Source organism: Tubulanus polymorphus, chromosome 11, assembly GCF_964204645.1.
Source record: "Tubulanus polymorphus chromosome 11, tnTubPoly1.2, whole genome shotgun sequence".
NCBI lineage: Eukaryota > Metazoa > Nemertea > Palaeonemertea > Tubulaniformes > Tubulanidae > Tubulanus > Tubulanus polymorphus.
This window is the reverse complement of record NC_134035.1, coordinates 7620725-7648659: the sequence shown is the minus strand read 5'-3', so window position 1 is coordinate 7648659 and position 27935 is coordinate 7620725. Positions and strand designations below refer to the sequence as shown.

The 27935-nt window shown below is 39.0% G+C and overlaps 3 protein-coding genes across 3 annotated transcripts; 2 read left to right on the top strand and 1 right to left on the bottom strand.

Moving 5' to 3' along the window:
- The first annotated feature begins 64 nt into the window (after positions 1–64).
- On the top strand, positions 65–7229 carry LOC141912998 (organic cation transporter protein-like). The gene is made up of 10 exons (XM_074804438.1): positions 65–191; positions 544–746; positions 1495–1725; positions 2092–2288; positions 2417–2637; positions 3034–3193; positions 5283–5417; positions 6408–6493; positions 6581–6669; positions 7044–7229. The coding sequence occupies exons 1-10, from the start codon at positions 65–67 to the stop codon at positions 7227–7229; spliced, it is 1635 nt and encodes a 544-aa protein (XP_074660539.1).
- Positions 7230–8145: 916 nt separating this feature from the next.
- Positions 8146–11367, top strand: LOC141912694 (UDP-glucuronosyltransferase 2B17-like). Its single transcript, XM_074804026.1, has 2 exons — positions 8146–8470; positions 9337–11367. The coding sequence occupies exon 2, from the start codon at positions 9342–9344 to the stop codon at positions 10890–10892; it is 1551 nt and encodes a 516-aa protein (XP_074660127.1). The 5' UTR covers positions 8146–8470; positions 9337–9341; the 3' UTR covers positions 10893–11367.
- Positions 11368–12717: 1350 nt separating this feature from the next.
- Positions 12718–22010, bottom strand: LOC141912996 (sushi, von Willebrand factor type A, EGF and pentraxin domain-containing protein 1-like). Its single transcript, XM_074804436.1, has 22 exons — positions 21999–22010; positions 21594–21712; positions 21304–21431; positions 20575–20707; positions 20109–20233; positions 19883–20005; positions 19620–19796; positions 19235–19391; positions 18874–19097; positions 18207–18353; positions 17645–17833; positions 16951–17442; positions 16628–16804; positions 16318–16344; positions 15990–16175; positions 15657–15839; positions 15209–15475; positions 14668–14862; positions 13934–14113; positions 13430–13669; positions 13060–13260; positions 12718–12851 (listed from the first exon to the last, which is right to left on the bottom strand). The coding sequence occupies exons 1-22, from the start codon at positions 22008–22010 to the stop codon at positions 12841–12843; spliced, it is 3693 nt and encodes a 1230-aa protein (XP_074660537.1). The 3' UTR covers positions 12718–12840.
- Between the last annotated feature and the right edge of the window lie 5925 nt (positions 22011–27935).

Here is a 27935-nt window from a genome sequence, read left to right as displayed (position 1 = left end):
AAATTAAACTATCATATATCGTAATTAAAAAGAATTATAAAGTAAATTGAAAATATAGACTACAATGGAGGTGGAAGAAGCATTAAGTCATCTTGGTAAATATGGACTATGGCAGATGGGACAACTCATTTGGGTTGGAATATTTGTGTATGTGGCCGTTCCGTTTTCGTTCCTGAGCATAGTATTTCAAGGTATGATACATTATCAATTGCCGTTAAGAAATTTTCATTCTTGTTGACATGTTACATTTTCACTCTTGTTTTCGTTATTTTAAAAAGAAATCATCGCTTTTCAAGCGTTACTATAATCTCAATATCAACTTGTCGGATTAAGTCAAGTTTTGAATTTTTTACGAGAGTCTGAAGGTTATACATTCAATGTCTTCAAATAATTAAGATTTTATTCGAACAAGATGAATATTTACGCCGATGGCTTAAAGATGTAAAATAGGGTTTTCTCAGGGATACGAATAAATTCTCCTTTCCATCGAATACTCAATCAATAAAAAATACACCGAATAAATATCATCCATTTGATTCCTAGGATGGATTCCACCACATACTTGCGCTCTGCCGGCGAACGCGTTGAAAAATGAAAGCATCCCTTCGATTTTGAAAGACGGAAAACTTGTTTATGAACAATGCTACCAATACGAGATAGTTGGCAATGTTACTCTTAGTAACACGGTTAAATGCCAAAACGGATACGAATTCGATCGAGGAAATTATTACACGTTTACTGAAGAGGTAAAAATCTGAGTTCAATTTCATGAAAATAAAATGTCCCGCATGTCTGAACGGTAAGTAAACGTTTTTGATCATCATGGAATGTCTTTTTTATTTGCGGTTTTCTATTTAAATCAACATGAAACTTGAGTGTTCATAAGTAAAGTTCGAAAATGTGAACTGTGATTTCATGGAAATAACTGAATTGATATTAAAGAAATGATTAGTATCGATGTGATGGAAGTCATGTACGGTAGTCACCTTCGTATTTACCTGATTTCCGACCACGCTTTTGTTGTACAGCTGTGTCTAACTAAACATGAATATTTTGTATGGGTTTTATTTATTCCGAGGTTTAAATCGATATGATTCGAATACAATTCTAGAGATTTCGATATAAATCGAAAGTTAACGGTTTCTTATCGACGAATGATTGATTTGAAGGCAGAGCAGGGCAGATTATTTTGATTCTTTCTACACTGATCTGGATTGCGAAAACGGTCATTCGAAGTGACCGACAGCTTCTGCGTTAATGTACGAAGATAATATATGATATTAAGTTCTCATTGATTCAATATAATACAACCTCGATTTTGAGACGAAAGTTTTTACAGAATCTTGGAGGGGATCACCGAGGAGCCTTAAGGCTTTAATCCATGAGACATAAACCGCTCGGTCGCGAGATCAACAAAAACAACAAAAAAAACAGACAATAGATGAAAAATGAGTCAAGTCAATTTAATGTGAAAAATGAATGTTTCTGTTGTAGTTTTCGTGGGTGTGCGATGCAAAATATATGAATCTGTTGGCGAAGATTATGTTTTATATCGGGACGTTATTCGGCAGTATAATTTTTTCGGCCTGGTCAGACGCTACAGGTCGTAAATACTCGGTGATTGTACCCGGACTTTTAGCGGCACTGACACACGGACTCGGTACGATTCCCGGTCAACCAGTCCTATTCATCGTACTACGCGGGTTTACTGGTGTTTTCGCTATGGTACGCGTTAGAATTTCGTTTTCTTATTTCCCTTTTCATTAGCTTTTTCCAGCTAGAAGAAGATTTAACGGTATTATTTGCAAGACGAAAGGTTGAAAATATAGCAATGAAATCCTCTTTCGAAAATCCTATTTGAATGCAAATTACATTTGATTTTAAAATGATAGCGTTTGTGACGAACGCTGGAAAGGCAACAGATTGAACTTGTTCCTGCCACCTTGCGTTCTCTATGCTAGAATTGAAATCAAATTTTGAAGCCGATTACAATGGCCAAATATAAAACGGTTTCCCTCTTTGACGTGTCAAGGTTAACGGGAATTCCTTCCTACACCAGTTATTTCTAAATAATTTCAAACTTATTTCTAGGGCGCGTTCAACGTCGGTTTTGTTTTAGCGTATGAATCGTTCCCAGCTTCACAGGGCCCGTTCGTGGCAGCATTTGTATTCGTCATGTGGAGTATTGGCCTTCTTCTGAATGGTTTATTCGCATATTTACTACACGACTGGCGTCATTTACAGTTCCTCGGGGCGGCCAAATGTGCCCTCATTATTCTTGATATCTGGTAAGCCTTCATCAGTCCACGTCTGAATTTTTGAAACTACCACTCGTCGTGGAGATATTTAAACAATAAAAATTGACTTCCATTTGGAGAATACTTTTGCGAATAGTGTTTTCCAAATTTTCACGCAGTTTACTTGACGAGTCAGTGCAGTGGTTGGTTTGCAAATCGAGAGGAATCGAAGCCGCCGAAATTCTGAGAAAAGCCGCCCGCCGAAATAAAGTAGAGATACCGGAACATCTGTTGAAGTTTATCGAGGCTAGCGAACCGTGTGGCAGTAAACCCACCAATCCAGGGAACCAAACTTGCCAAGACTTAGAAAACGGCAGTCCACCAACGACAGACGAAAAAGGTGAGCGTTGATCTATGGAGTCTAAAACGTCCAAGCGGTCCAAGAGTATGTCGAATTCGAGTTGATTACGACACCCATTGTAGAGCGTGGACACTTTTTACTCCCCAACCCGCTGAGCGCGCCAGTTTTAGTGGATGCCACTTTTCCCCTGTTGATGAGGGAGAACAGAGAACTGTCTAGCTGCCACTAAGAATCCTGATGGACGGAGACCACTGTTCAAACTCAATCCCTCACTGCGCCGAGTGAACCTCGGGGCTCCGTTTACTCCCTCGGAATGTATCGACGGATAATTTTTCAAGAAAAGACTGTTAGACAACTGTCAAATAAACACTACAATACACTACACTACACTACACAGAAACTCATTAATCCATTCAATCCGCATAATTCCTTTAGATTCAAGTCGGGCTACGAAAATGAAGAAGAAGTTACAAGATATCAAGGACGCCTTGTACACCAGGCGGGATGCGTGCCCTCAGAATTACAAAATTACTGTACTGGATGTATTGAGGAATCCTAAACTGAGAATACGCATATTGCTTTCACCAGTCATCTGGTAAGAAAAAAGAAAGCTTCTCTTTATAGAGAGCAATCCACAAGGTTTCGTAAATGAAGACTGTATAGATGGTCAAACCCAAAATGAAAAAACCAAAAGAATTTTGAAACATCCAACAACAGACACAACATCTGAATTTTTATCATTATGGAAAGAATTTATTCCTGGATGCACGGTCTTTAGTTGAAGACTAAGAAATTTAGAGTATATTTTTAATCTTAGAATAGGGTTTGCCTATCTATCCCCTTTTAGTCAAGTCCAGTATAGCGTGGAATAGTTCCCCGCTCTAAGATACATTTTTAGAAAAGGAGTAATTTGGCTGCGTATTTTTCGAGACAAACCGACAAACTATGGTGGCTGATAAGGGCCATGCGTAAAAAAAACACGAATATGCAAATTAGTGCACATTACGACAAAACGACAAAACTAAAATAACGCGACAAAACAATAATTTTGGTTTTGTCGCCCGCGACATTTCATTATTTTGGTTTTGTCGCCCGCTACAATTCAATATTTTTGTTTTGTCGCCCGCGACAATACATTATTTTGGTTTTGTCGCCCGCGACAATACGTTATTTTGGTTTTGTCGCCCGCGACAATTCGATATTTTTGTTTTGTCGCCCGCGACAATTCGATATTTTTGTTTTGTCGCCCGCGACAATTCAATATTTTTGTTTTGTCACCCGCGACAATTCATTATTTTGGTTATGTCACCCGCAACAATTCAATATTTTTGTTTTGTCGCATGCCGCAAATCAATCGTGACAAAGTATTGATGCGAATGACCTATTTAGTACATCGACCATCTACCGAATACTATTATTGTGCCCCAGCATTTGGGATCATTCTACTTGAACCCTAACATTCCATATGTACGGAAGCGATAAAGGGCCTCGAGTTGTCGCGTTCAAACTCGACAAGTCGCTATATTTATGTCGACATATCGCGATATATCGCGTCAAGTCGACATGAATATGTCGACATATCGTGACGTTTTCGCAACAAATTTCGCTTTTTTGCCCATTTCCCACGGGACAAGCCGTCATTTGAAGACATGTCTAAATGTAAGATGAGGACACCAGTAATATGACGACTGAGTTGTAAGTCGTCATGAATATGTCGACTTGTCACGAGGAAAGTGGTCGAGAAAACGAAATATGTCGTCAAAACGTCACGATATATCGACATATTCATGTCGACTTGATGCGATATATCGCGGTATGTCGACATAAATATGACGACTTGTCGATTTGGAACGCGACATCTCGAGGCCCCTTATCGCTTCCGTACAAAACCAAAAAAAATGAATTGTCGCGGGCGACAAAACCAGAATATTGAATCGTCGCGGGCGACAAAACAAAAATAATGAAATGTCGCGGGCGACAAAACCAAAATTATTGTTTTGTTGCGTAATTTTAGTTTTGTCGTAATGTCGCCCTCATTTGCTTATTCGTGTTTTTTTTACGATGGCCCTTATCAGCCGCCATAACAAACCGACAAACCGACAAACCGTCAAACCGACAAGCCGACAAACCGACAAACCGAATACTCTAAGCCCTCGATCCAGCCACGGGTAATCCACGGAAAAACCCTGTCCCTCGATCCTAGCCACTGTATACAAGGGTAATCCACATATTTGTCGGTTCGTCGGTATGTCGGTTCGTCGGTATGCCGGTTCATCGGTATGTCGGTTTGTCGGTATGTCGGTTCGTCGGTTTGTCGGTATGTCGGTTCGTCGGTTTGTCGGTATGTCGGTTTGTCGGTATGTCGGTATGTTCGCACGTCCCTATGGCGTAATGTCGTAAGATTCAATCAGTCCAATATTGGCGGATTAATTCCAAATACCAGTCCATTGTGATAAGTCTCTGCTGGAACTATTTAATGCTATAATGGACTTGAGCCCCCTTTTTAGCAACGAATTGTGTAATATTAAAATCCTTAAGGCTTTGGGTGTAACGTATGGCCGTTTCAATCGGCGACTCAACCGTAATTCAAGTACAAGTTGTTAAAATCACCAATTTGACACTTGTTGGATGAATATGTGTGTGTCCTCTACGTGTCTATCGTGTTCGCATCAATTTGTTTTTAGGTTTGCTACGGCGTTCATGTATTTTGGGATGGTACTGACTACACCCTTGATGAGAGGTGGTCGATTTTTGAACTATTTTATCGGCGCTGCCGTCGAGATACCGGGCTACATCTTCTCCTACTATGCATTGAACCAGTAAGTTGTCCCGATTATTTTGATCACTAGTAGCGCTGATCTCGGCTATCGGAAGGCAATTTCTTGAACCCGAAGAAACTATAAGTGCGAACAAATCCGGAGACGGTATCGATGACATTTGTCATTAACCCTACGATTTCACTCCTTTATCGATCATGTGATGATCTGGACGTCTCCGGGTTCTCCATTCTGGCGAGGTGCTTCAGTTGCGGAGAGGAGCGTGCGGTCTAACTTGCATTTAAGTGATCGATTGGACAGGCAACCAGTCTAGACTCAGAATTCGACAGGCAACAGTTCGTAATGGTCGTAGCGAATAACCGACCGCTCTCTAGTTTGGTCGTAACGTATTTCATTGTTTCGGCAATCTTAAAACTAGGTCCGAACTACAGCGACCGATATCAATCCCATGGTCGACCATTTCAGGACTAGAACTCCTACTTACTGTACAGTCAGTTTCAATTAGTTCGACGTTAGTCGACTATCTCCGATATCCGACGTTCGCCCAGATAGCACACAGTGCTCTGCAAAGCTCCACTTATAATTAATTTCATTTCTCCGGGGTGAAATTATGCGGCGGCTCTCCAATTGTTATAATAGAGTTCGCGCACGCGTAGGAAATGATGTAACTTGTGAATCTGATAAACCTAAACAGATGAGAATATCGTGAACACAGAAGTACGGCAAACACTTTGAAAATTTACCGATTAAGAAGAACGATTTTTCGTTCCATTAGACCAACATGTCTCGTTTGACGCTTATTATCGGTTTAACGTTATCCTCGTTTACACAGGTTTTCTTCGCCTTCCACCGAAGCTCACGCGAACTAGCTCCTTTGAGAGGCAATCAAATTTTGGCAAGCGAGGACGATCTGTTTTGATGAAGAAACGGCCATGGCTGTCTGAACAACTAATGTGCGCTGAAAGAAGACGCATTTATTTTGTAGCATACTTATTCTTTGAAACTTTTTTATAAATGAAAAACAAATTTCAGTTATGGCAGACGCCCGGTTTTAGGCACTCTTCTTACCGTGGCTGGAATAATGCTCATCGCCAGTACATTTATACCATCGCAAGTAGGTAAGTCTCAGGCGAGAAAACTTCTTCTTGTATCTAAACAACATCGTCCCATACAAATTCTAACACTAAAAGTATTTCGATTGACAGGTACGACGGATTTGTTACCGCTTGTGATGACTCTGAATTCTATTGGTAGATTCGCAGTGGTCGCACCTTATGCGGGAGCGTTTGTTTACGTCAGTGAATTGTTCCCGACAAATTTCAGGCAAGAAAAAAACATTCACCGACATTCAATTCATGTAAACCCTTGAATTGATGTATGACACCGTACAGGAATTAACTGATTGTTTCGATTGGAAAAAAATTTTCAATTCAATCAGAGGGGAATGAAAATTGATGTAATCTTTTTTTTAGAAATCGAGGTCTGGGAATCACATGTTCTGCTGGTCGTATAGGTTCTATTATATCAATATTTATGGAGTTCCTTGTGAGTATTTTTTGAAACTGCATTATTTCAATTTCTAATCGATAAAGTAAATCAAGAAATATTAAAAGTATCAAAATTACTAAATTCTACCGAATAACTCTTTTTATATATTCTGAACTTCAGGCGCACGAGGTGTGGTGGTTACCTGGGGTAATTATGGGTAGCGCGGGTTTTATCGCAACTGCCGCATTGCTCCCTCTGCCGGAGACTAAAGATGAACACGGTCAACAGAAAATCGATGACGTCACGACGCTGGTAGAAAATGAGGAAATGGAAACAGTAGAACCAGACGATAAAAGCAAACCCTAAACTTAACGTGGTATATAATTACATAGACTAAATATATATTTGATGCCAAATTGTTTTTGTTTTCTCGACTTATATCCATATAAAAAGCATTAATAACGAAAAAAAAAAGCCCGAAAATGTTTCGATGAATTAGTAAGGGTCATTAGAGAACATTTCCGGACTTTATTTTGTAGTTATTTTTGTGGGATTCTCATTATATTATCGCCAAAACACAGATATAGTGTTTTATCAATGGTTATATAGATTTACATATCATCAATTTTGGGTTTGTTCATCATTTTTTGGTTAACTGTTCTCAAACTGGAGATTGTTTGTATTCATCTTACTCATGAGTTTTGTGATAAATTTTAGCATAAGATGTTCGTGTACCATATGTTTATTCATGATACCCCTCGCTCCGTGAGAATAAAACACCGAACTAGGTTTGCAGCAAAATTAAGAAGATTGTGTGATTGATTGATTGATTGATTGATTGATTGATTGATTGATTGATTGATTGATTGATAAAAGGTCATTTATTTACAGAAATGACGGAAATGCAAATATTCCAGATTAAAACATAATTTTGTTTTAATTAGTAAAACAAAGGTTGGCCCAAAAAGTACTCATGAGTTTTGTGATAAATTTTAGCTTGTGTTCGTGTACCATATGTATACATATATATATTCATATGTTTTCAAAATCACATTGAATGGGAAAAATGTAAAAATAAATCGTTTGTCGCGCGTTAAAACAATTTCACTCGTTTTGCCTTGCGGATTTCTTGCCGACACGAATTTTGTAAGGTTTCGCTGAGAAGAACCGAGCGAGCGACGCGTGTGATCGCTTTTGAAACATGGCCCGAATCAGCTACCGTACATGCACGTCATCTTCCCTCTTACAACCGTTTGACTTATTCAACGCTTTCGAACGTAAATCGAACAAAAAAACCCAGAAAAATGCACGTTTGAGGAATAAAATGCACCGGAAAAGCTTTCCATACAACAAATGCGACAGATGGTGCGTGCGCGCGGCTTTATTTGTTTGCGATCCAATCTAGCTACTTTAGATCGCTGTCGGTTTCGATCGGCCGTTCTTTTTGTAAATCAGGTCGACATGTTGTGTGTGTGTATGTAACGTTGTTTGTTAATTTTGCTCGTCGATTTCTGAGTGTCCCGTGTTTGATACGGTTTTAATACGATTTATCCTTTATATAAGGCAGATGATTTACCTACGTATCGCGTTTCACTGAGGACAACAAGGTACGTACGTCTCTGTGTATACTTATCACATGTGGCATATATACTGTTAAACCTTAAACGGTCGATGGGAAGATTTATAGACCAGTTTGAGTTTAACCCGAACGAATTTGTAACCTCGTTCTATGAAACCCATACTCCATATTATAACGAATATATATATATATATATATATATACATATATATATATATATATATATATATATATATATATATATATATATATATATATATATATATATATATATATATATATATATATATATATATATATATATATATATATATATATATATATATATATATATATATATATATATATATATATATATATATATATGCGTATTTTCTGATCCTTCTATATCTTGTCGTAATGATTCTACAGCATTATGTATATATTCATACAATAGCTGTTTTTTTTATCCCGGATGAAGACAGGTATTATAAGCACTGCGCGCAAATGCTTTATTCGATTCAGTGTGTGCTCAGGCCTAATCTACACTGTCGGCTCTATAGTTACAAGCGACATTGCATTTTTTTTCTATTCGCATTATTGACACAAAATAACGTCAGCTATTTCACGTATATTCGTGAAAGGCAACCGGTTTGTATTTCTCTTAAGAATTTGTATTAAACTCTTATCGAATATATGTCAATCACAAAAGGTGAATCGAAGGGCAACTCGTGATTTTATCGGGTGTCCCTATAGGTTTACGTTTTCTTCTTGACAAAAACTGGTTCCTTGAACTTAACTTAGTACAAACAACTGGTCGAAACGAATATATTTTGGTAGATCGTAGTTTACACGTTGTGAAGTCTTAATGGTCGGTGTACGTTGATACGTATGATTTCTTTTGATTTATTACAGACGAGATGGCCTTGAAAATGCGATTGGTTTATGTAGGTTTGTCGCTGTTAATGGCGATTCATTTGGCCAGCTCTGCGAAAATAGTAATATTCACGATGCAAGTCAGCGGACATCTTAGCGAATTCGGCGGCGTCGGCGCCGCGTTGGTCAGGCGCGGACACGAGGTACACATAGTGTTGGACAAACACATTCCGAAACCGCCGCAGATTACAGAGTCTGGCATGAAGATCTTGCAGTACGAGTCGCCGAACGCATCATTCGTGGATCCTATAGCTTTTGACATGCACATGTCTGAAGTGCTGCTCAAACGACCAGAAATGGTTCTCGAAGAGGTCGTCAGACCGCGAATCGATTACGATTGTCAGCATACGCTTTACAACAAAGAACTTATCGAAAAAATTCTAGAAATGAAGTTCGATTTTGCCCTTACCGACGGGCTGTTCTTTTGTTACGCTTTGATACCGTATAAGTACAACATCCCGTTCGCGGCAGTAGGCACGCCGACTTACTCATACTTGACACGGCTTCATCCGCTGCTCGGAGTAGATCCGTGTCACGTGGCACACGAGAACACGTTCCTAAAACGACTAGAGATGTTTGTTACAAGTATCGTAGCCGAGCACGTGCCCGGCTGGTTCGTAACCGAATCGAAATTCATGAATTACGCGCCGGAAAAACCGTACAAGTCGCTGTTCGACGTACAGCGCACGGCCGCTCTTCACATTCTCAATCAAAACCACATCGTCGATTGCCCACGTCCGGGAATGCCTAACGTTGTATACGCCGGTGGTTTGAACGCTAAACCCGGCAAACCGTTACCGAAAGAGTTCGAAGATTTTGTTGTCGGCGCTAAAAGAGGCGTGGTCGTAGTTTCGTTCGGGTCGATGCTGTCCGAGCTGCCGCCCGAGTACGCTCGAGTTTTCATCGAAGCATTCTCCAAGCTGAAACAACGAGTCGTATGGAGGTACATTCCAAACGGCGAACTCGAACGCGTTAAACTACCCGATAATGTAATGGTTTCCAAGTGGTTACCGCAGAATGACCTCCTGGCGCACAAGAATACGAAGGTATTCGTAACTCATTGCGGCAGTAACGGGCAAACGGAGGCAATCTATCACGGCGTACCGATGCTGGGAGTTCCGATTCAAGGCGACCAGCCGTACAATGCCTACAGAATCGTCGCCAAAGGTTTCGGGTTGAAGGTCGATTTCAGACGTCTGAACGTCAACGAACTGATAACGAAAATCAACAAACTAGTGGACGACCCGACGTACAAGACGGCCGTCAGTAAAGCATCGCGAATATTCAAGTCTCAACCACACCCTGCCGACCACGCGGCCTATTGGATCGAACACGTAATTCTGTTCGGTTCTGATCATCTGAAAACGGCCGCTCATAACATGACCAGTTTTCAGTTTCTCATGTTCGATATCTACGCGTTCTTGACGGTAGCGGTTGTGGTCGCACTGGCGTTGCTGGTGTGTTTGCTATCGAGTATTTGTAAACGTGTTATCGGTGGATCTTCGCCGAAACACGACTCCAAGAAAAACATATAAACTGCGATCATTTTTGGGAGCATTTTTTGCCCGGAACAACAAACTGTTCAAACGGGTGCCAAATGTACCCATGTATGTTTGGCCCGACCAAAAACGTCGGACCCATCCTCGGTTGTCAGGGGTCCGGTATCGGTCCCCGAACTCGCTTCCACCAGCCCCCTGGCCTCACAATGCGTGAGTTCATTACAGGCGCTTTTGTGCATTACGTCATAATAACGACTTGCGAAATACTTCCTAGTTCGGTAAAACGTTCATCGCTGATTGGTCCATTTAACGGGAAATCCAACAAAAGCCTAATGACGTTTGTTACAAGCGCTGTGATTGGCCCGACTGGATTCCGGTCGGCTTGTTGAGACTCTAACGAGTTGCGAGATCAAGGGGCTGATATGATAAGATGACAAGCGTATGATAAGATCACTATGACGATGATCTCTAGGATGAGTTCGAAACATCGTGTATTTTATAATTTTTGATTGTTTAAATAAATGAATTTTCGATTTTAGAATTCTTTCAATTTGTACATTATTTGTACATTTTTGTCGAAACGTATACCCACCAAGTGGTTTTCAACGGGCAGTCATCTTCAATTTTTAATCGAGTTTGCGGTGTGCCCCAAGGTTCGGTACTTGGAGCAGTGCCTTTTACATTATGTACGGCTCCTCTCGCGGATATAATTGAGGAACATGGTTGAATCTATATGTTTTTTGCTGACGATACACAACTCTATGTTGTTTGCAAGAGAATCACTTTAATTGTTCAATCTATTGAACGTTGTGTAGATGAGATGAGATGAGTAGTTGGATGAAAGCAAATTTACTATTTCGTCATGATTACGTCTGAATTAATGGTTTTTACCTCAAAATTTCAAAGCAAAAGTAGATCAGAGTTTTTAGAGTCTATACAAATCGGAGATTGTGCAATACATCCCAGCAAAGTGGTACGGAATCTGGGTGCGTATTTTGACATCAATATGACCATAGATCATCATGTTAAACAAGTCTGCAAGACAGCTTCTTTTTGGTCTTTACAAAATAGGCAAAATAAGACATTTTTTAAATAATCCAATCACGGAAAGATTAGTTCATTGTTTTATAACTCCTAGACTTGATTACTGCAATAGTCTGTTACTTGGTACAAGTCGGTACAATATCAAAAAGTTGCAGCTTATATCCAAAACTCTGCTGCCCGACTTGTCACAAGATCAAAAAAGTTTGACTCGATTACTCCAATACTTGCTGAGCTACACTGACTTCCAGTCTCTAAACGCATTGATTTCAAAGTTCTGCTCATGGTTTTTTAAAGTATTGAATGATTTGGCACCAAGTTACATTTGTGATCTAATCACACTATATACTCCTACCAGATCCTTACGATCCACTGATTCGATTTTACTAAATTCTGTCTCATTTAACACCCAATTTTATGGCCTTTGCCTCAGCAGCTCCAACCTTATGGAATGCTTTACCTTTTAGAATAAGATTATGCAGTGATGTAGTTACTATTAGAACTGAGCTGAAAACTTTTCTTTTTAGGCAATATTTTGATTGACTGTTCTAATTTGTTTTTATAGCCTTGTATAATTGTAAACCGCGCTGAAATATATTCGGAGCACGGTATATAAGAAATAGATATCATTATTTTTATAGTGTGTTTTTATCTTATAATCTGTTCACCACGTTTGAGTGTGGTTATTGTACTATTAGCTTTAGCGTAGTGGGTTCGAATCCCTTGACGGGTGAAGATGCGTCGCGCCACGTCCGCGCCAAATGTTCCGATCGAATGCCACGTACGAATGATACGAAAATACCCTTCATAGAAATAACTCGAAAGCCTATATATATGTAATGCATGCTTATATATATTGATAGTACAGTCATTTTCGAAATTGATTCGAGACAAATTACTGATTATTTTTCATCGGCTATTCTGTTGACAAACACCGCAAGATTTATGCTTCGACTGAAAAAGAAAATGGAACCAGGAATTAAAATCGTGGTACACGTAGTATAGCCCAGTCTCGAAGGCTGGTTTTCACCAGCGATTTCCAGCAGTTTCAATGCCTGTTGCCTGCTGCAAATCGCTCGTATATAGCCGGTGATATACGTGTCGTTCTTGTCACAGAATTAGCAATATGCAATAGATTCGAGGAAATTGATTGGGAACTTACCGACACCGCATACAGGGGCGCTTCCAGAAAACGTGCCGTCCGCCTGACATATACGTTGCAAGTCGCCACTCAGTAAAACCGAATCACTTGATGAACATTTGTAAGTAACGACTGCCCTTTCCTTCCCGTCGTGGAAAATAAGCGGATTGGCGTCAATTCTCGTAACACCAACGCCACCCTCAGGATCACCGCAACTCGATTCTAAACAGATATTATGAAAACGATGCAATTTTACATGTACTCAAATAAACACATTTAATTCATTTTGAGACCGCACCGTCGTGAATGCTTCGATATAAATTTAGGTTTTGAATAAATTTCGTTTTTCATTTCTTTGTATATTTCTTATTGCCTAATTTGTAATACGTACGGCAAAAGGGTATATTACAGTAAAGCCACCTGATGCGTCGGTGGTTTATGTAACACCATGGTTTCTTGGCTCTCGTCGATGGGTTCCTGCAGTAGTGTCCCTTAACGTATGTATATTTGTGCTTGTGAGGGTAAGTAGAACTCCACCTCTGACATTTCAAACCAAATGTTTCGCTCTTAGTTCCTCGGTATCCGATGCCTTTCACGCGTAACTTACAATAATTCACTGCCTGACTCGCATCTGTTAGGAAAAGATTTTGAAAAAATGTATCGAAGAGGTTCGCGAATTAGATTTAACTATGAATTCATAAGTCAGGTTTAATTCACGTGTTTTTGAATCCATGGTCGAATAATGATCAAGTAGTTATTCCAATAGTTTATTGAATCACGCATTTCAATCGAAACCCGAAAGATCCCAACGCCATTCCAACACTTCAGACCCATTACTCAGCTTTCCTCACATCGTTTATTGATGATTTCCTATAGAAACTAATTGAGCTCTCACCTTTACAGACCGGTAAATTGTTTGTCACCCATTTCGCCTCGGCTGAACACGATACTTGAGTGTTTCCAGCGACCAGGTAGAACGTATCGTCGCAACGATACTGAATGCTTTCTCCGGGTAGAACTGCTCCTTCCGCGTCCGTGTGAGCGTTTTCGATTGTCGGCGGACTAGTACACGCATCTGAAAATTGACGCAAAATCTAAAAACTATTTCAGGAATTTAGAAAAGAAAAGAGGGCCCAGTTTCATAAAACATTTTAGGATTAAAACGGCGACGTTTGAATTATTGGCATTGAAAACACGAAGTAACCGATAGCAAATAGAGCACCGAAAATTAGAGTTAAGTCTTTTCTTAGAACTAGAAACTGGGGTTAGTTGCTAAAAATTTGGTGGAAGCTGAATTTGATACAATGGTAAAATTAAGTTTTGATTGTCACAATGGCAACCTGTTGGTTAACTTCGACCAACTTTCAAACAATTGGTTTCGGTGTGTATGTAATTGAACCATCCTGAAGGGTTTTGTGTAGTGTAAAATCTTGTACATAAAATAAAATCACTCCTTTTTGAGCGAAGCAGTTGGACAGTTCTTAAAAAGAGTTAAGTGACGTATAGTAGTTGTACTGTCAAAGAAATTAATTTTGATGATTGAAATTACACGCTGACGTCTGGTGGCTATGGATGATATGTATCTATTATTGAAAACGCCAACACTGCTTAACCGAGAGTTTCATGTACCTGTGCAGATAGGAGGCTCGCCAACGTATCGCAAAGTTCCGTCATTATCCTGGACACATTCGAGCTGCATATCACCGGAAACATGCACGGAGCCCTCCCTACACTTGTAAAATACGGAGTGTCCCGGGGTGAAGAGAAATTCGCTGTTTTGTATACGAACGTTCGTCCCGGCTGGTGGTGGACCGCAACTCGAAGCTGAAATGAAGATCGCGTTGAATTTTGAATCCATAGCCCAAACTCAAGTAAAGGGCTAGAGCAATGTAGCTGTGAGAATTAGGTCCATGTTATATTTCGATTCGGTTATTTATTGTCAAGTGGTCGTAGATAGTTCTATATACAACCGGTTCATGTGTAATAGTGGTAGATTCGATCGCCCGAAAAAGTGTCTCAGATTTCTTATTGAAATTTAATGGTTCATTCTTCTTTTGTAACATGTAAATTTCTAGTTTTCAGGTACAAAGGTTATCTCTATAATAAATAAGCGACCCTTAAAACTCATCTTAAAACTTATCGAGTACCGGACTAAAGTAAAATACGTTACCCGCGAACGGTATGTCACACCAATTCCATCGTTTCCAAGTGTCCGTGTAACACCAAGGATTCGGTTCAACGTCCGGATTACGGCAGTGGTTTGCCGCGGCGTCCCAACTAGAATCCGGATACTTGCTCAGATCGTGATACCAATGTTTATGTGGTTTATCGGAGTCCCAGCGCTGACACGGTCGTCCGTCGATTGTTACCGATATGTTTCCAGTGTATTCCACCCCGGATCTCGATGTTCGGTAGAAATCGTTCACTTCGCCACCACCTGAAATTAGAAAAATACTTCTAAAAATACTGCTAATTCAGATGATAAATCATCATGTTCGATCAGTATTTTCGAAACGCTCATGATCTTTATTTGAACAATCAGATCATCTGTAACGTTCTGGTTCATTCGTAATCTGGTTCTAAACCACTGATGATCCGTACAGGTATGATTTACGTACCCATACAAACAGGTCTATTTTCGATCCAGAGTCCTTTGTAGCCACAAGTTCTGATTAAACTGCCGGACGCTTTGATTGAGCCTGCTGTACACGCGTACTCAGCTACTTCGTATAGATTGTATTTCGATTTCTGGTTGATTAACACAGCATTTTCCACCGTATCCGGAATACATTCAGTGATCGCTAAAAGTAAAATAACTTGATAATAAGAATTACAGAGTTCTGTAAATTAAGTTCCTCTTACATTCTACGATTTTATGTTCACTTGTGAGTCGTTTCCTTATGATGGGTGAATAATAGATGCCTTCTGCAGCATCAACACTCAATACTTACGTGTACAAACTAACGGATTACCGGATAATTTGCCGTCTGACTGACAGATTCTGTTTTCATTACCGGACACCTTCTTATGATAAGCCGGGCACTGGTAAGTTATCGTATCTCCCTCAGATATCGACGACGACAGTGCGCTGGTGAGTTTGGCGACTTTGGTAGATTCTGGCATACCGCAGCTTATTTCTGTGAAGTTTCATAAAGAGAGTCTTGTATTGTTTACTGATTTAATTAAGTCTTTCGTCCATTCCTTTCAACTTATTCGTGGAAAGCGTATCATTTCAATTGAATTGCCGTATTATTATATTAATATTCAGGTAATACTCACTACAGAAGGGGCAGTCTGTATTCACAGCTGAAAAAAATCAATGATAATCATAAATTGAATGTTCTCGTTCGGCGAATTTCGGTGAATCGTTCTAAATAGAACTAAGGAGGATATACATTGATACAGTAGCAGCAACTATGAAGATCAGTGAAGCTGATTTGTTTCATAACTTATCATTGCTTCAGTATTCATTGCTTCTTACGTTACAGTATGTCTGTTTGAAGTAAATTGTTAAAAGGACCAACGATACCACAAAATAGTTCTTAGTATGTTTTTTCCCATGTGACCGAAGAAATATTCAAGGACTTACTCTCACAGTTCGGCAAATCTCCTAACCACGTTCCGTCGTCACACGTAAGTTGATCGTCACCGGATATCTTGTAGTATCCAGAGTTACACGTGATATCAATACGGTATCCGTGTGGATACACGGGTGCCGGGTTTGATACCGTGGCTCCTTCTACATTTACACCGCTACAACTTGACACTAAAGACAATGAAAATAGGTTTTCAAATCAAATGTCTAATCAGTTACTGAAAATGAATTCTATAATTCAGTGAATCCTATTTCCTGAGATCGTATATATCTAATTTCAAACAATTCTACAAAATACAAACATCGTCGAAACTTACGAATAGGTTCCACAGTCGCTTGGATCGAATAGTTACGGCATGTTTTCGCCTGTAGGGTTAGGGTCACTGTATCACCGATATTCGCAGTTCCAGGGGATCTATTTTCGTAAATTGCTCCCGCGTAGTTCTTGTCCTTGGCGCATGAATCATACGTCATCGACCGGTCTCCGCTGATATACTGGAAACCGATGACGTCATTAGCTTGAGCAACGATTCGTTCGTTTGCCGGAATATGTTTCGTTATGAACCGTTCGACTTCAGTTTCGATCTCATTTTGTCCAATGAACTGGAATTTTCCGTTTGCTGCGTCAACTATTCTCCAAATTTGCACGGCTACCGTTCCGGACAATGCACCGAATACGTCCCACTGCACCACTTTTCCATTTTTCGGTAGGGTGACCTTCGCGTCGATGATCAGAGTTCTATAGCTTGGGTCGATGTACCGACGATCGATAACGGGCCTTCCCGCTGTCGCCTTGGCCAGTTTTGATTCTTAAAAGTATTTATTTCATATGCTATTATCGGAGCCGTTAGCCGATTTGATCTTTTATTGATCAATATCTACCAGTGGCTGTTAAGCTATATTGGTGCATTTATGATAAATTGGGGCCCAGGGAAACCACGCCTATTCGGGAAGTAGTTTGAAATGCCGAAGAAAAGTAGGAAGTGGGCTAAAAATCATTCTTTCACTAACCGATACACATGGGCACCGATCCAGCGTATTCGCCGTCTGACAGACATCGTCTTGTCGTGTCGCTAGTTACCAGTTCAAAGCCGTCCATGCACTCATATTTGATCGCTTCACCTGGAAACATCGTCTCCTGATCTGAACCTGTGGTGACTATTACGTTTTCCGGTTTCGCATTTAGTCCACACCCGCTCGCTGGATCCAACGAAATACAATATTCATTATTTTCAGTGTTCATTCATAGTGGAACCTCATTAATAAGAATCTTTTGGGCAAAAGTGAAATTTTCGTATTTAACGGGTTTATTATTAAGCTGGATTGATATATTTTATGTATCTTGGCTGATAAAAATCGTTACAACGGGTTTCATCTTAAACAGAATCGTAGACGAGGTTCGCAAAAGCATTTTACAAAAGTAATTTGATTGTTAATTTTCACAAGAAATCTATCTTCTCTTATCATTAGTTTCATAAACTAATCGCTTATTTTGTCAATGCGGCGATTATTAGATTATTCGTACTTTTAGCTGCAGATGCAATAACGTAACATGCTGTATACCTAATCGTACCTGATGTTGCTGGCACTTCTGGTCGACATACACCGCAGCTCTGTCGACATTTAGCTTTAGCAAAAAGTGGACTGTTCTCGCAAATAGATGGATTTCGTTTGATCACACCCAAACAGTCGTGAAACGCATCGACACATCGACTGCTGTCTGCAAAGGGAGGGAGGAATCCTGTTATCTGTGTGTATTCAATTGTTATATAAAGGTGAATATCGTATTTTCATAACTTTTCCGATTTCTAGGTATAAGAAAATGTGAGTAGGCAATGAAATAAATAGACAGTATTCGGGTATCATTATCCAAAACGACCGCCAAAATTAAGCAGTTTGTTTTTCTTTTCAAATTCCCCGATCACTTAATTAGTAATATGAATTCAATGTTTTATGAAAAAAACAAACATTTTTTTCTTTTGATGACGGCCTCATCATCACGAAGCACATCGAATCATCATTGTAACTGTTAAAAGTAAGGTGATTTGATTTTTTAAACCAAAATGAGTTTATTTTACAAAAAAACAAGGAAATTAATAGAATAAACAAACCTCACAAATCGTCATGTTGACATAATATGCGTGTTAAGCTGATTTTTGATAATGTTATTATATCAATTTCTGGTTTAAAGATGATTTTCTCAACAATTATTTGCGCAACAATTCATTCTCAATTCCTACCTGAAACCTTCCCTGTACAGATGAAATGTTTGGTACTGTCGCATCTATCGGTCCACCATCTGTGTTTGTCGACTTTCAAATACATGCATGACGCCGATGTATCTGTCGGCGCCGAGCCGTACTTGGACCATGATGTGAAATCTAAAGCACTGCCATCAGACCAACCCCAACTACCACCACTGAGACTAAGGCCGACCCAGGCGTTACTCCTTCCATTGTTTATTCTGAAAATTGCGACGTACTTTCTACATACATTTACATAACGCAACAGTAATAAAACAATTTAGACTTCAGCTCTATCTACTCATGACTGAAAATCTTCACATGTTTCGTCACTTATTCGTTCATATATGATACGTACATTTGATCAAGGAGATCGTTTTGGAAGATTTCATCAGGTACAGATGCGAGTTCGTAGCCGAATTTGTTGCATTCGATGATTGCACCGTTGAACGAGGCGGCTTCGTCTGATACGTAGACACAATATCCATTGACTTCTACCGAACCTGGTAAACAACCTTTGACGCAAACAGAAATGCATTTCAAATTTTCACCGATGATAAGAATATCAGAAGTTTCCTAACAGGTCTCCCAAAATAATCAACATTATTGTATAACGAACCTAAAAAGAGTTTAAAAGGCGCAAACTATATCATCATATAGTTTTTGGAAACTATCGAACGACCAAACGAGAACAAATTCTTTGATTGATAGTATCTTGTAAGCTACATTAGAATATTAATTACCTATACAGCGAATATCATCACCGCTCCACGTTCCGTCCGACTGACACATTCTGGTAAAATGCTCCGTACCGCCTTCATCACATCCGAATAACACGACATCTCCTACTCTGTACTCGGCCTGAACCGAGTCTTTCTGGATCACTCCTTTCGACAAAACGGCTGGTTTACACCGGACATCTAGAATATACATTTGTTCAATAATCATTATATCGAACTGAAAGTCAAACATACATTAAGGAAGAGGAGAGAGAATTATATGATACCTTGAATTAACGGAGAAGCCTCCTGACATAGTTGACATGTCTTGCGGCATTCAGTTTTACCAGTTACACTCTCGCAAAAGTCGGTAGTCTGTACACACGACGTAGACAAGTCATGACATGGAGCTGATTGAAAATATATCAGGTAATTACAGAATAGTTCTGAAACCTATAGATCTTAAAATCGAGTACGACTCGATTCAGACACAGCGTTAGTATCTATACTTACTGAATTGACAGACATCGCACATATCCTGTTTACACATTTCTTTTTGAGTATAACACCAGGGTTTTACAGTCGTTCCTCCCGGATTGCGACAATGATTGTGACCTTCTAACCCCGCGTTATAACCACTAAAATTACAGTGAAACTTATCTGGACTATTCCATCCGCTAACTTGCAGAGGGGTAATTGATAACAGCAACATTGATGTTGATAATCGTGCAATTAGATAAACAAAATAATTGATCGATGTATTTTTGCTGGGTGTGTTATTCAATGTATATTGGTATATCTTTCATATTCTGGGCATGAAATCATATCATAAGTACACAGTAATTACTTGGATGAAAATATTTGGATTTAATTGAGATTTTAATTTTGAAATCACACACTTCGAAATGGAAAGTAATGCATCACCTTACAAAATAATAGCGGGTGAATATTTTATAAGGGAATGAGACTGAAAACTGACCGTCGAATGAACGGATGAAACTCGCAATGCGTCATTTCTTCCCACGGTAAACACTCCACAAACGACTGAGTATAACTGATATTTCCTCGATATGATTCACCTCGATCCTCGACGTTATAGCAGAACTGATCTTCTGTAAATTTAAAAATGAAATAACTTCAATGATCGGAAAAGTTCGAACTAATATCGAAAAAATACAGATCGTTCTGCAATAGAAAACACTCAGAACCGGACTAAACCAGACTAGAGTCAGTTTTACCAATCGTGGGCGGGATTCTTCGACGAATAGTGTTGGAACTTATAGATGCATTCAATAATGTTCATTTGTAAACAAGAGGGCATATAAGTATTTTTGAATATACGTCCAAAAGTTACCGAATTTGCATCGTGAAATATTAATCGAAAATTCAAAATGACAATATTTAGGGATAAGAACGATAAATGTAAAATCCAACAATATTGTTGAGGAACTTTAATTGCTCGTAATATTTCGGGTAGTTCCTACCACCCTTCTGCAGCCTAAAATATTCTATTCTATTCTATTCTTCAACTATTGTGGAATTTTACACTTATTACTTCATCACAGATATTGTATGATCTACTGATCGACGATTAAGATGTCTCGAGGATTTGAGGTTGTATTTTAGGATATAATGTAATATTCATGTTTATGCACCAGCCGTAAACGTTAATAAGATAACATATTTTGAATAACATATTTGAGTTTACCTGTTATTATTGAAGCGGTTCCACTGAATCCTTTTTTCGTTGCACCGTAGTCTGACTTCAGTACGAGCATCATATGATTTTTTGATGAAGTGATGGTTTTAAACGCATCAGCCGTCTTGCCGCAATATCTGAAATGTAAATCAATTCGACATGATGAACTTTTACACAGAATACACGACGTGTGTTTCTGGTCGCAATCTGGTCGCAAGTCCGGATCGTCCGTCAAAAATTTCTCAACATCTCGGTGTGTCGTGAGACACTTCTAAAGAATAAGTATCGATATAACTAACCTTTTTCCGATTTGACCGAGGGCGTGGGCTTTCACTTCCAAATAATCGTGACACGAGCCGGCACTGCCTTCCAGTTCTAATTCATGTAGGGTGAATTGGACGCGCGCATTTTTCGGAGCCTTTCATAGCAAAAAGGGGAAAAACAAAACATATTGCTGAGAGAACAATAAGGCATTATATTACGGTAGATAAGATTGGCCGTTACCGGATATAGACTTCCAGTTTAACTTTCATATTGATATTGTTTATTGGGTCTAGGTTTTACATAACTAGTATGATACACACATAAATATGCGTTAAAACTGGGATTCACGTGCAACATCACAATTCAACCATATAACAAACTTTGTCATTAACTATTTTCAGCGTGTGACGGCCACTATCTTACCTTAATGAACCAAGTACATTGCTGTCCATCTTTGTAATTAGATGGGAAGTTTGGAGAGGTTATTGTCAAGGTGCGGATATTCTCATCCAGTTCAAATACTCCACCACAATCTTTTCATTGAATAAGTATAGAAAAAATGATGGCCATTATAATTTATAGATGCCCATGATCGAAACACTGTTCTCATAGTTCGTAAGCATATGTGGCAACTTGTCATCGGTGAATATAGTATCGCATTTGAAATTATATTTTTACCATGTGCAATCGGGTAGTAGTAACAGTAATGGAACTGAATATCTGTCCACCACTGGCTGTATCTTGGTATGTGGGTACCAGTGAATTTGAAGGTAACGGCTTTTTTCTTCATTAATGCCTTCCATTCCCTGAAGACGTGCATCCCTACAAGATGACGAAAAGTGAAAGAGATGCGCTAGGTCGTGTCTCTTTACCTAAATCTACACTTATTCTCAACTATATAATGAACTAGATTATAATAGAAATTGATAGTCATAGACTCACCTTCCACTGCCTGACATTCACTGCCCTGTATCGGATACAATACGAAATGTTTTTGTGTGGGTAGTCTCAGCGGATTTTGGTTCGGGAAAATGTCTTCGGCGCGACAGCAGAAATACCTCTTTATTTGACCATCGATGAGAATTAGCCCCTCCGGCAAAGGACCTAGTTCCAGCGATCCACCGAGTCCGTCCATCTCAAAAATTGTCTGCGAGAATCCTGGAATATAAATTCAGTTGGTCCATAGAATACATTCTATATGAAAAAAAAAATATGTTAAAGTATCGTTTTATATTTTAACAAGAAAGAAATTCTAAAAATGGGCTTGCTGACATCTTTGTACTGAAAGCTTGCTTGGTGGTTTTGCATTTCTGTAGTAGAATTAATCGAACTTTGAACTGATTACTTTTTAAAGAACTAAGAGATCGATGTTGTCTTACATCGTTACATGAAATGTTACACCCTGGGACAGGGGATGGGAATGATTTTATTGTAGACGTGGACCAAGTTAGTACAAGCTTTTAGATAGTTGTTATTTGAATATTGTAGTGTCTTAACGGAATCTTAACGGAATCTATCATCATGTTGATAATTGCTAGATTACTTATCAGATTGTGATTAAATGATTTTGCTGTCATAGAAAAATTCGAGTGACTTCAGGGGAAGAGAAGCGAACACGAAAATAGATAGGAGCCACGATTTTAAAATAATAAAGACACAAGATTAAGTTGCATTTCCTTCAAATGACAATCTACTACGATCATCCGATAAAGTTTATTACCACCATAGACTTCCGCCCCCTGGCTCTTTGAAGAGACAGGGAACCAGTCTTATAATTCAATTCGATTCAGAATTTATTTTACAGAAAAGCGGTTTTTAAGTTTTAGATATCTAAACTGCTAAATATAAATATGTTCATACAGAGATTTTTCAAATGGCCGCTATTGCAAGCACCAAATGAAAGTAAAAGAAAGTTAAAAGAATTTTTCAAAAACGTGAAAGTGAATGTTTTATTGTGAAATTTTAATGGTGTCAATAAAGAACGAATTGAATTGTCGGCAGCACTATGCCGCACATGAATACCGATTTCAAGACTTATCACGCAAGCTCAACCAAGGTTGGTATGCGCTACTGAAATAACAAAAACGATTAAACATAATCATAAAACAATGAAAACGACAACCGATATAGCTAATATAAGAAAGGAACCTATATTTTATTACTGCATTAAATGTAAATATCAGAGCCCAAGAAAGTTTCTAACGAAGGTTATCGACTCCCCAAGCAGGTTTTCAATCCGTGTGATAGCAATATGGGCTTGCAAGCATGCAAGCCCATGAAAATGGATGTATTGCAAATGTATGCGTTCTCTTCCATTAAACATTTAGTGTAATGCCTAAGAATATCTCTTACCTACTGGACAAGATGATACCATGTCGAAACAGTATCGTCCCGGTCCCCATTCAGCCTGGTTTGGTTGGTTTGGCTCCGTCTCTAACGCGCAGAAGTTCCAGGACCATGTATAATAATTTCGATACTTCCAGTGGTATTTCTTTTGGAAGCGCGTGAAAAAGGTGCTTCTCGCGTAAGTGGTGTTCCACGCCGACTCAACGAACTCGTCGGAAGGACAACCTTGGATGGGGACCGGCAATGCGAAACCACCGGGTGGCCATTTTGTAGGTGGTGGGCCTAGAAAAAGAATAATTATATAATAGTAATAAGCAGGCTGGTAGATTAACATATCAGCTCAACTAGTTTATAAATGATACATGATTTAGACGGTTTTCAATGTCTTATTAACTAATATACGTGACTTACTAGGTTTTGCTATCGTTTCACACAAGTCTCCACCGAGTCCTTCCGGACAAACACATTTGCAGCTTTCTTTATTTCGCATGGTTACGTAGCCCAGGTTTTGACAGGCTTTACGAACGTTTGAGCACATCAATTCTATGAAATATTGACGAAAAAATTAGAATTTAAAATGCTCAGAAATTTTGCGTTTATCCACTTCTCATGGTTTTAAATATGTGAATTGACCATAAATTGAGAAAATTAAAACTAGTTACTGATATTTTTCCTTGTGATGGCCCTGCTTGATACGTGTTAAAATTTTGATTACCTGCGCAGTTGTAAGCTAAATTGATGGATTTCAAATCGTGGAATGTTGGATAAGAAGCGATCGACATCAAGAACCGATGCGATTTGTCCAAAAAATCGTAAACTCTTTTACCATTACTCGAGAAATCCTATAAATAAACACCGGATATTTAACCGATTGGTTACGAATGAATCACTCTAACCGGTTGAGATAAACAGAAATCCTTGAAACTTTCAATGGAAGTGAAATACCAACCCAGGCCTTGTACTGCATGACAGAGGTTTCATCGAATTCCGTATTCGTCAATACGTTCCTATCGTACATATTTGTGTGAGCTGTAGGAGTTGCTGAAATGTTTCAACGCAGATAGAAATATGTTATATAATTCGCGATGATGATTTATGCTAATTATATTTCCGAACACCGAGTAATTCATAAATGATACAGAAAATGATTCGTATCACTCCCAACAGGAAGCAAGGGTCGTTCAGATGAATGATACCTGTATATTCCCGGTAAATCTTCAAATACATGTCTCGATCCGATCTCAGTTGTTCGTGGTACAATCCGATAGTATGACCCAATTCGTGAAGCATTACTTTCTGAAAACAAGCAGGGCCGGATTCAGAGTCTACTTCACCAATGAAAAAGAGGTGCTCGTTTCAAAAAGGCACGCTATATGAATCAACCCTGATTCACGGTATAAGGCATTTTAAACCATTTCGATAAACTAAATAGGTTATATGCCAAAGGTATATAAACCCCCACCCAAAGACTCATCGGAATAAGTATAGTTTGGAGGGCATTTCAGATTTTTTTTTTAGTGGCTCACGTGCGCGTCTGCGAGTTACCCCAAATCCGCACAGGACAAAATTGCGCGCTAGAATTGACGTCGATACAATTTTTTCCGCAATTTACCATGAACCATGACGTACCTGCGTATAGCAAGGCGAATTGATTTGACCCGTTCCCTTAGAGTCCATGTAACCTTGCGACGCGTAGCATCTGCGAAAACAACAACACTGGGTGAAAAAACCAACGCTCATTTCATCTACATAACGCTTATGAGAAACAAAATGCTTTTTCCAAGACAAGCTACATAACCTGAAGTGGATAATGATCGCTAGTAAAAATATGCCAAACGTACCCACTGCCTTGCGAAAAGACCACGTATCCAATCTGATTCCGGTCGATGTTCTGATCTCTTGTATAGAAACGAAGACATGTGTGCCTTTCGTAAAAATCCATACCCATTCTCACCTTCGACTTTTGACTTTCAGCTGGAAATAGAAGAAAAGCCGTATTTGATGATACATCTCGATGATAACATTTTCATTTCCCAATAAGCAACGAGCATCGTGGATAGTTAAAAGTGAACATAATACATTTTCTTTATCAAATCTAAAGCATCTACGACTTGTGAGTTTCATTCGAATCAGAAATCCATTTTTCACTCCAAAATAACCTCTTTTTTAATATTGTTATTTTATTACGCATTGAAGTAAATCAGTTTTAAATCAGATAGCCGCGATCACACGAACATTTTCAGCCCGGGCCAAATTTGAACGTCGAACTAGTCCCGAGCTAATATCTAACACGGGTCAAATCATATTGAATTTTAGTATGGTTCAAATTATCGCGATTGAATTGCAACTGGTTCCGGAAGTGAATCATTTTGCATTGTTTTGTATCGGGTGAGTGGTTTGCGTGTGAACACGCTACCGTATCTAATACGGAACGTGCAAAATTTGACTCTGGCCCGATCCGTGCCAATTTGGCCCGGGTCAAATCGTTATGACTTAAACAAATAAGATTGTTTTCTATCGTTTGAAAAACGAATTGATCCACTGAATTTCATACAATATACATATCAAATCTTACTCAGTAGCTTATAGCCTGTTTTGTATAATCCGAACTCGTACACAATTTTTCCATCCTCCCACAAATAATTGTTAGCCTTGATTTTCCTTTTCTGTCGATTGCCCGTCTCTCCGTCGGCGTGGTGGTTGTCTAAGGATTCTTGAAGAAGCCCCAGAGCCGAATCAAACTAAAGTACAAAATATACACTCGTGCTAGCGATTACATTTACATCTAAAGATCCTTTCTTCAGCAGCGAACGGTAGTTCACTAGTTTATCATATTTATGACAATTTCCTGGGAAATATATCGAAGCGTTTACAGTTTTACCGTTATATCTATTTGAATAAGACAAAGCTATGCTGGTGTTGACACGATTGTATTAGACAAAAGCAGTCTTCTGGTAGTAAAATCAAAAACAAAAGTAGTATGAACACATTATGGTGGTAACGTTTCGGACGGGATACCCTCTCCAGAGTAATCTAATATTGATAACCTGATTGTCGGCAAATGCATCTAAAACTGTAACTAAAACTTGAATCGTTCAATTCTTGTGTGTCCATAAAATTCCGCTCAAAGTTTCCAAACAATATTTCAGCAGTAGCAGATATTTGCGCTATTCACTGTTATGAAACAGATGATTGGTAGTTTTTCTTACCGTTTCGTTGCCGTGGACGATGAGGTTGACAAGGTTTTCGATTTCAGCCTGAAGTTTTCGCGTCAGGTCGACGTGTTCGTTTTCGACTACTGCCACCATGAGCTGGTATAATTCATCGATGTCAATGTCTTCGTCATTTATATCCTTAAATCATATGAAAAACGCTTATCAGGAGATAGGGAGGCAAATTGGCTGAGTGGTTTAAAGCTGTCGTTAATCCAGCGAATCGTGATGGCGGTCGAAGTTTCCTCCCTGGATTTTATCTCATAGAAAAAACGAAAAACTTGAACCTTCTAATAAAAGCGTGGTCTAGGTATGGTAAAATTGTATCTAATCTTCAAAAAAGCCATCTAATCACTGTTTTAGTAGATATAGTAAATTCAACCTCTTCGTGATATGTATTTTTCTTAGTATAAAGACAAACAACTGATAGCATTGCAAGTCTGGTGAGAGCGGACCTCAAAATGTTTTTCAGCAGTCTTATGACAATCAATTCAGTACTTGATTAATAATTGAAATCTATCATAATCATAAATTACCGCATCTTCGTCTTCTGTTCCGACTGGTAGGTTATCGTGGCTAAATTCACCCTGTTTATCGTAAATGTAACTAGCCGCTTTCCGTTCTTGGGGTCCGAGTCCTTCGTCATCCGGCTGGGAATTCACTTCCGGCACAGGCTACCCGTATTAGATTGAATAATTAAATGCATTAAATGAAAAAATTAATTTTCAACGTCGTATCTACGATGGGCAGCTTCTTATAGCTAATTGTCTTTTTACTTATTCAGATACTTTTGTGTGAATTATTATTGATCGAGATTGC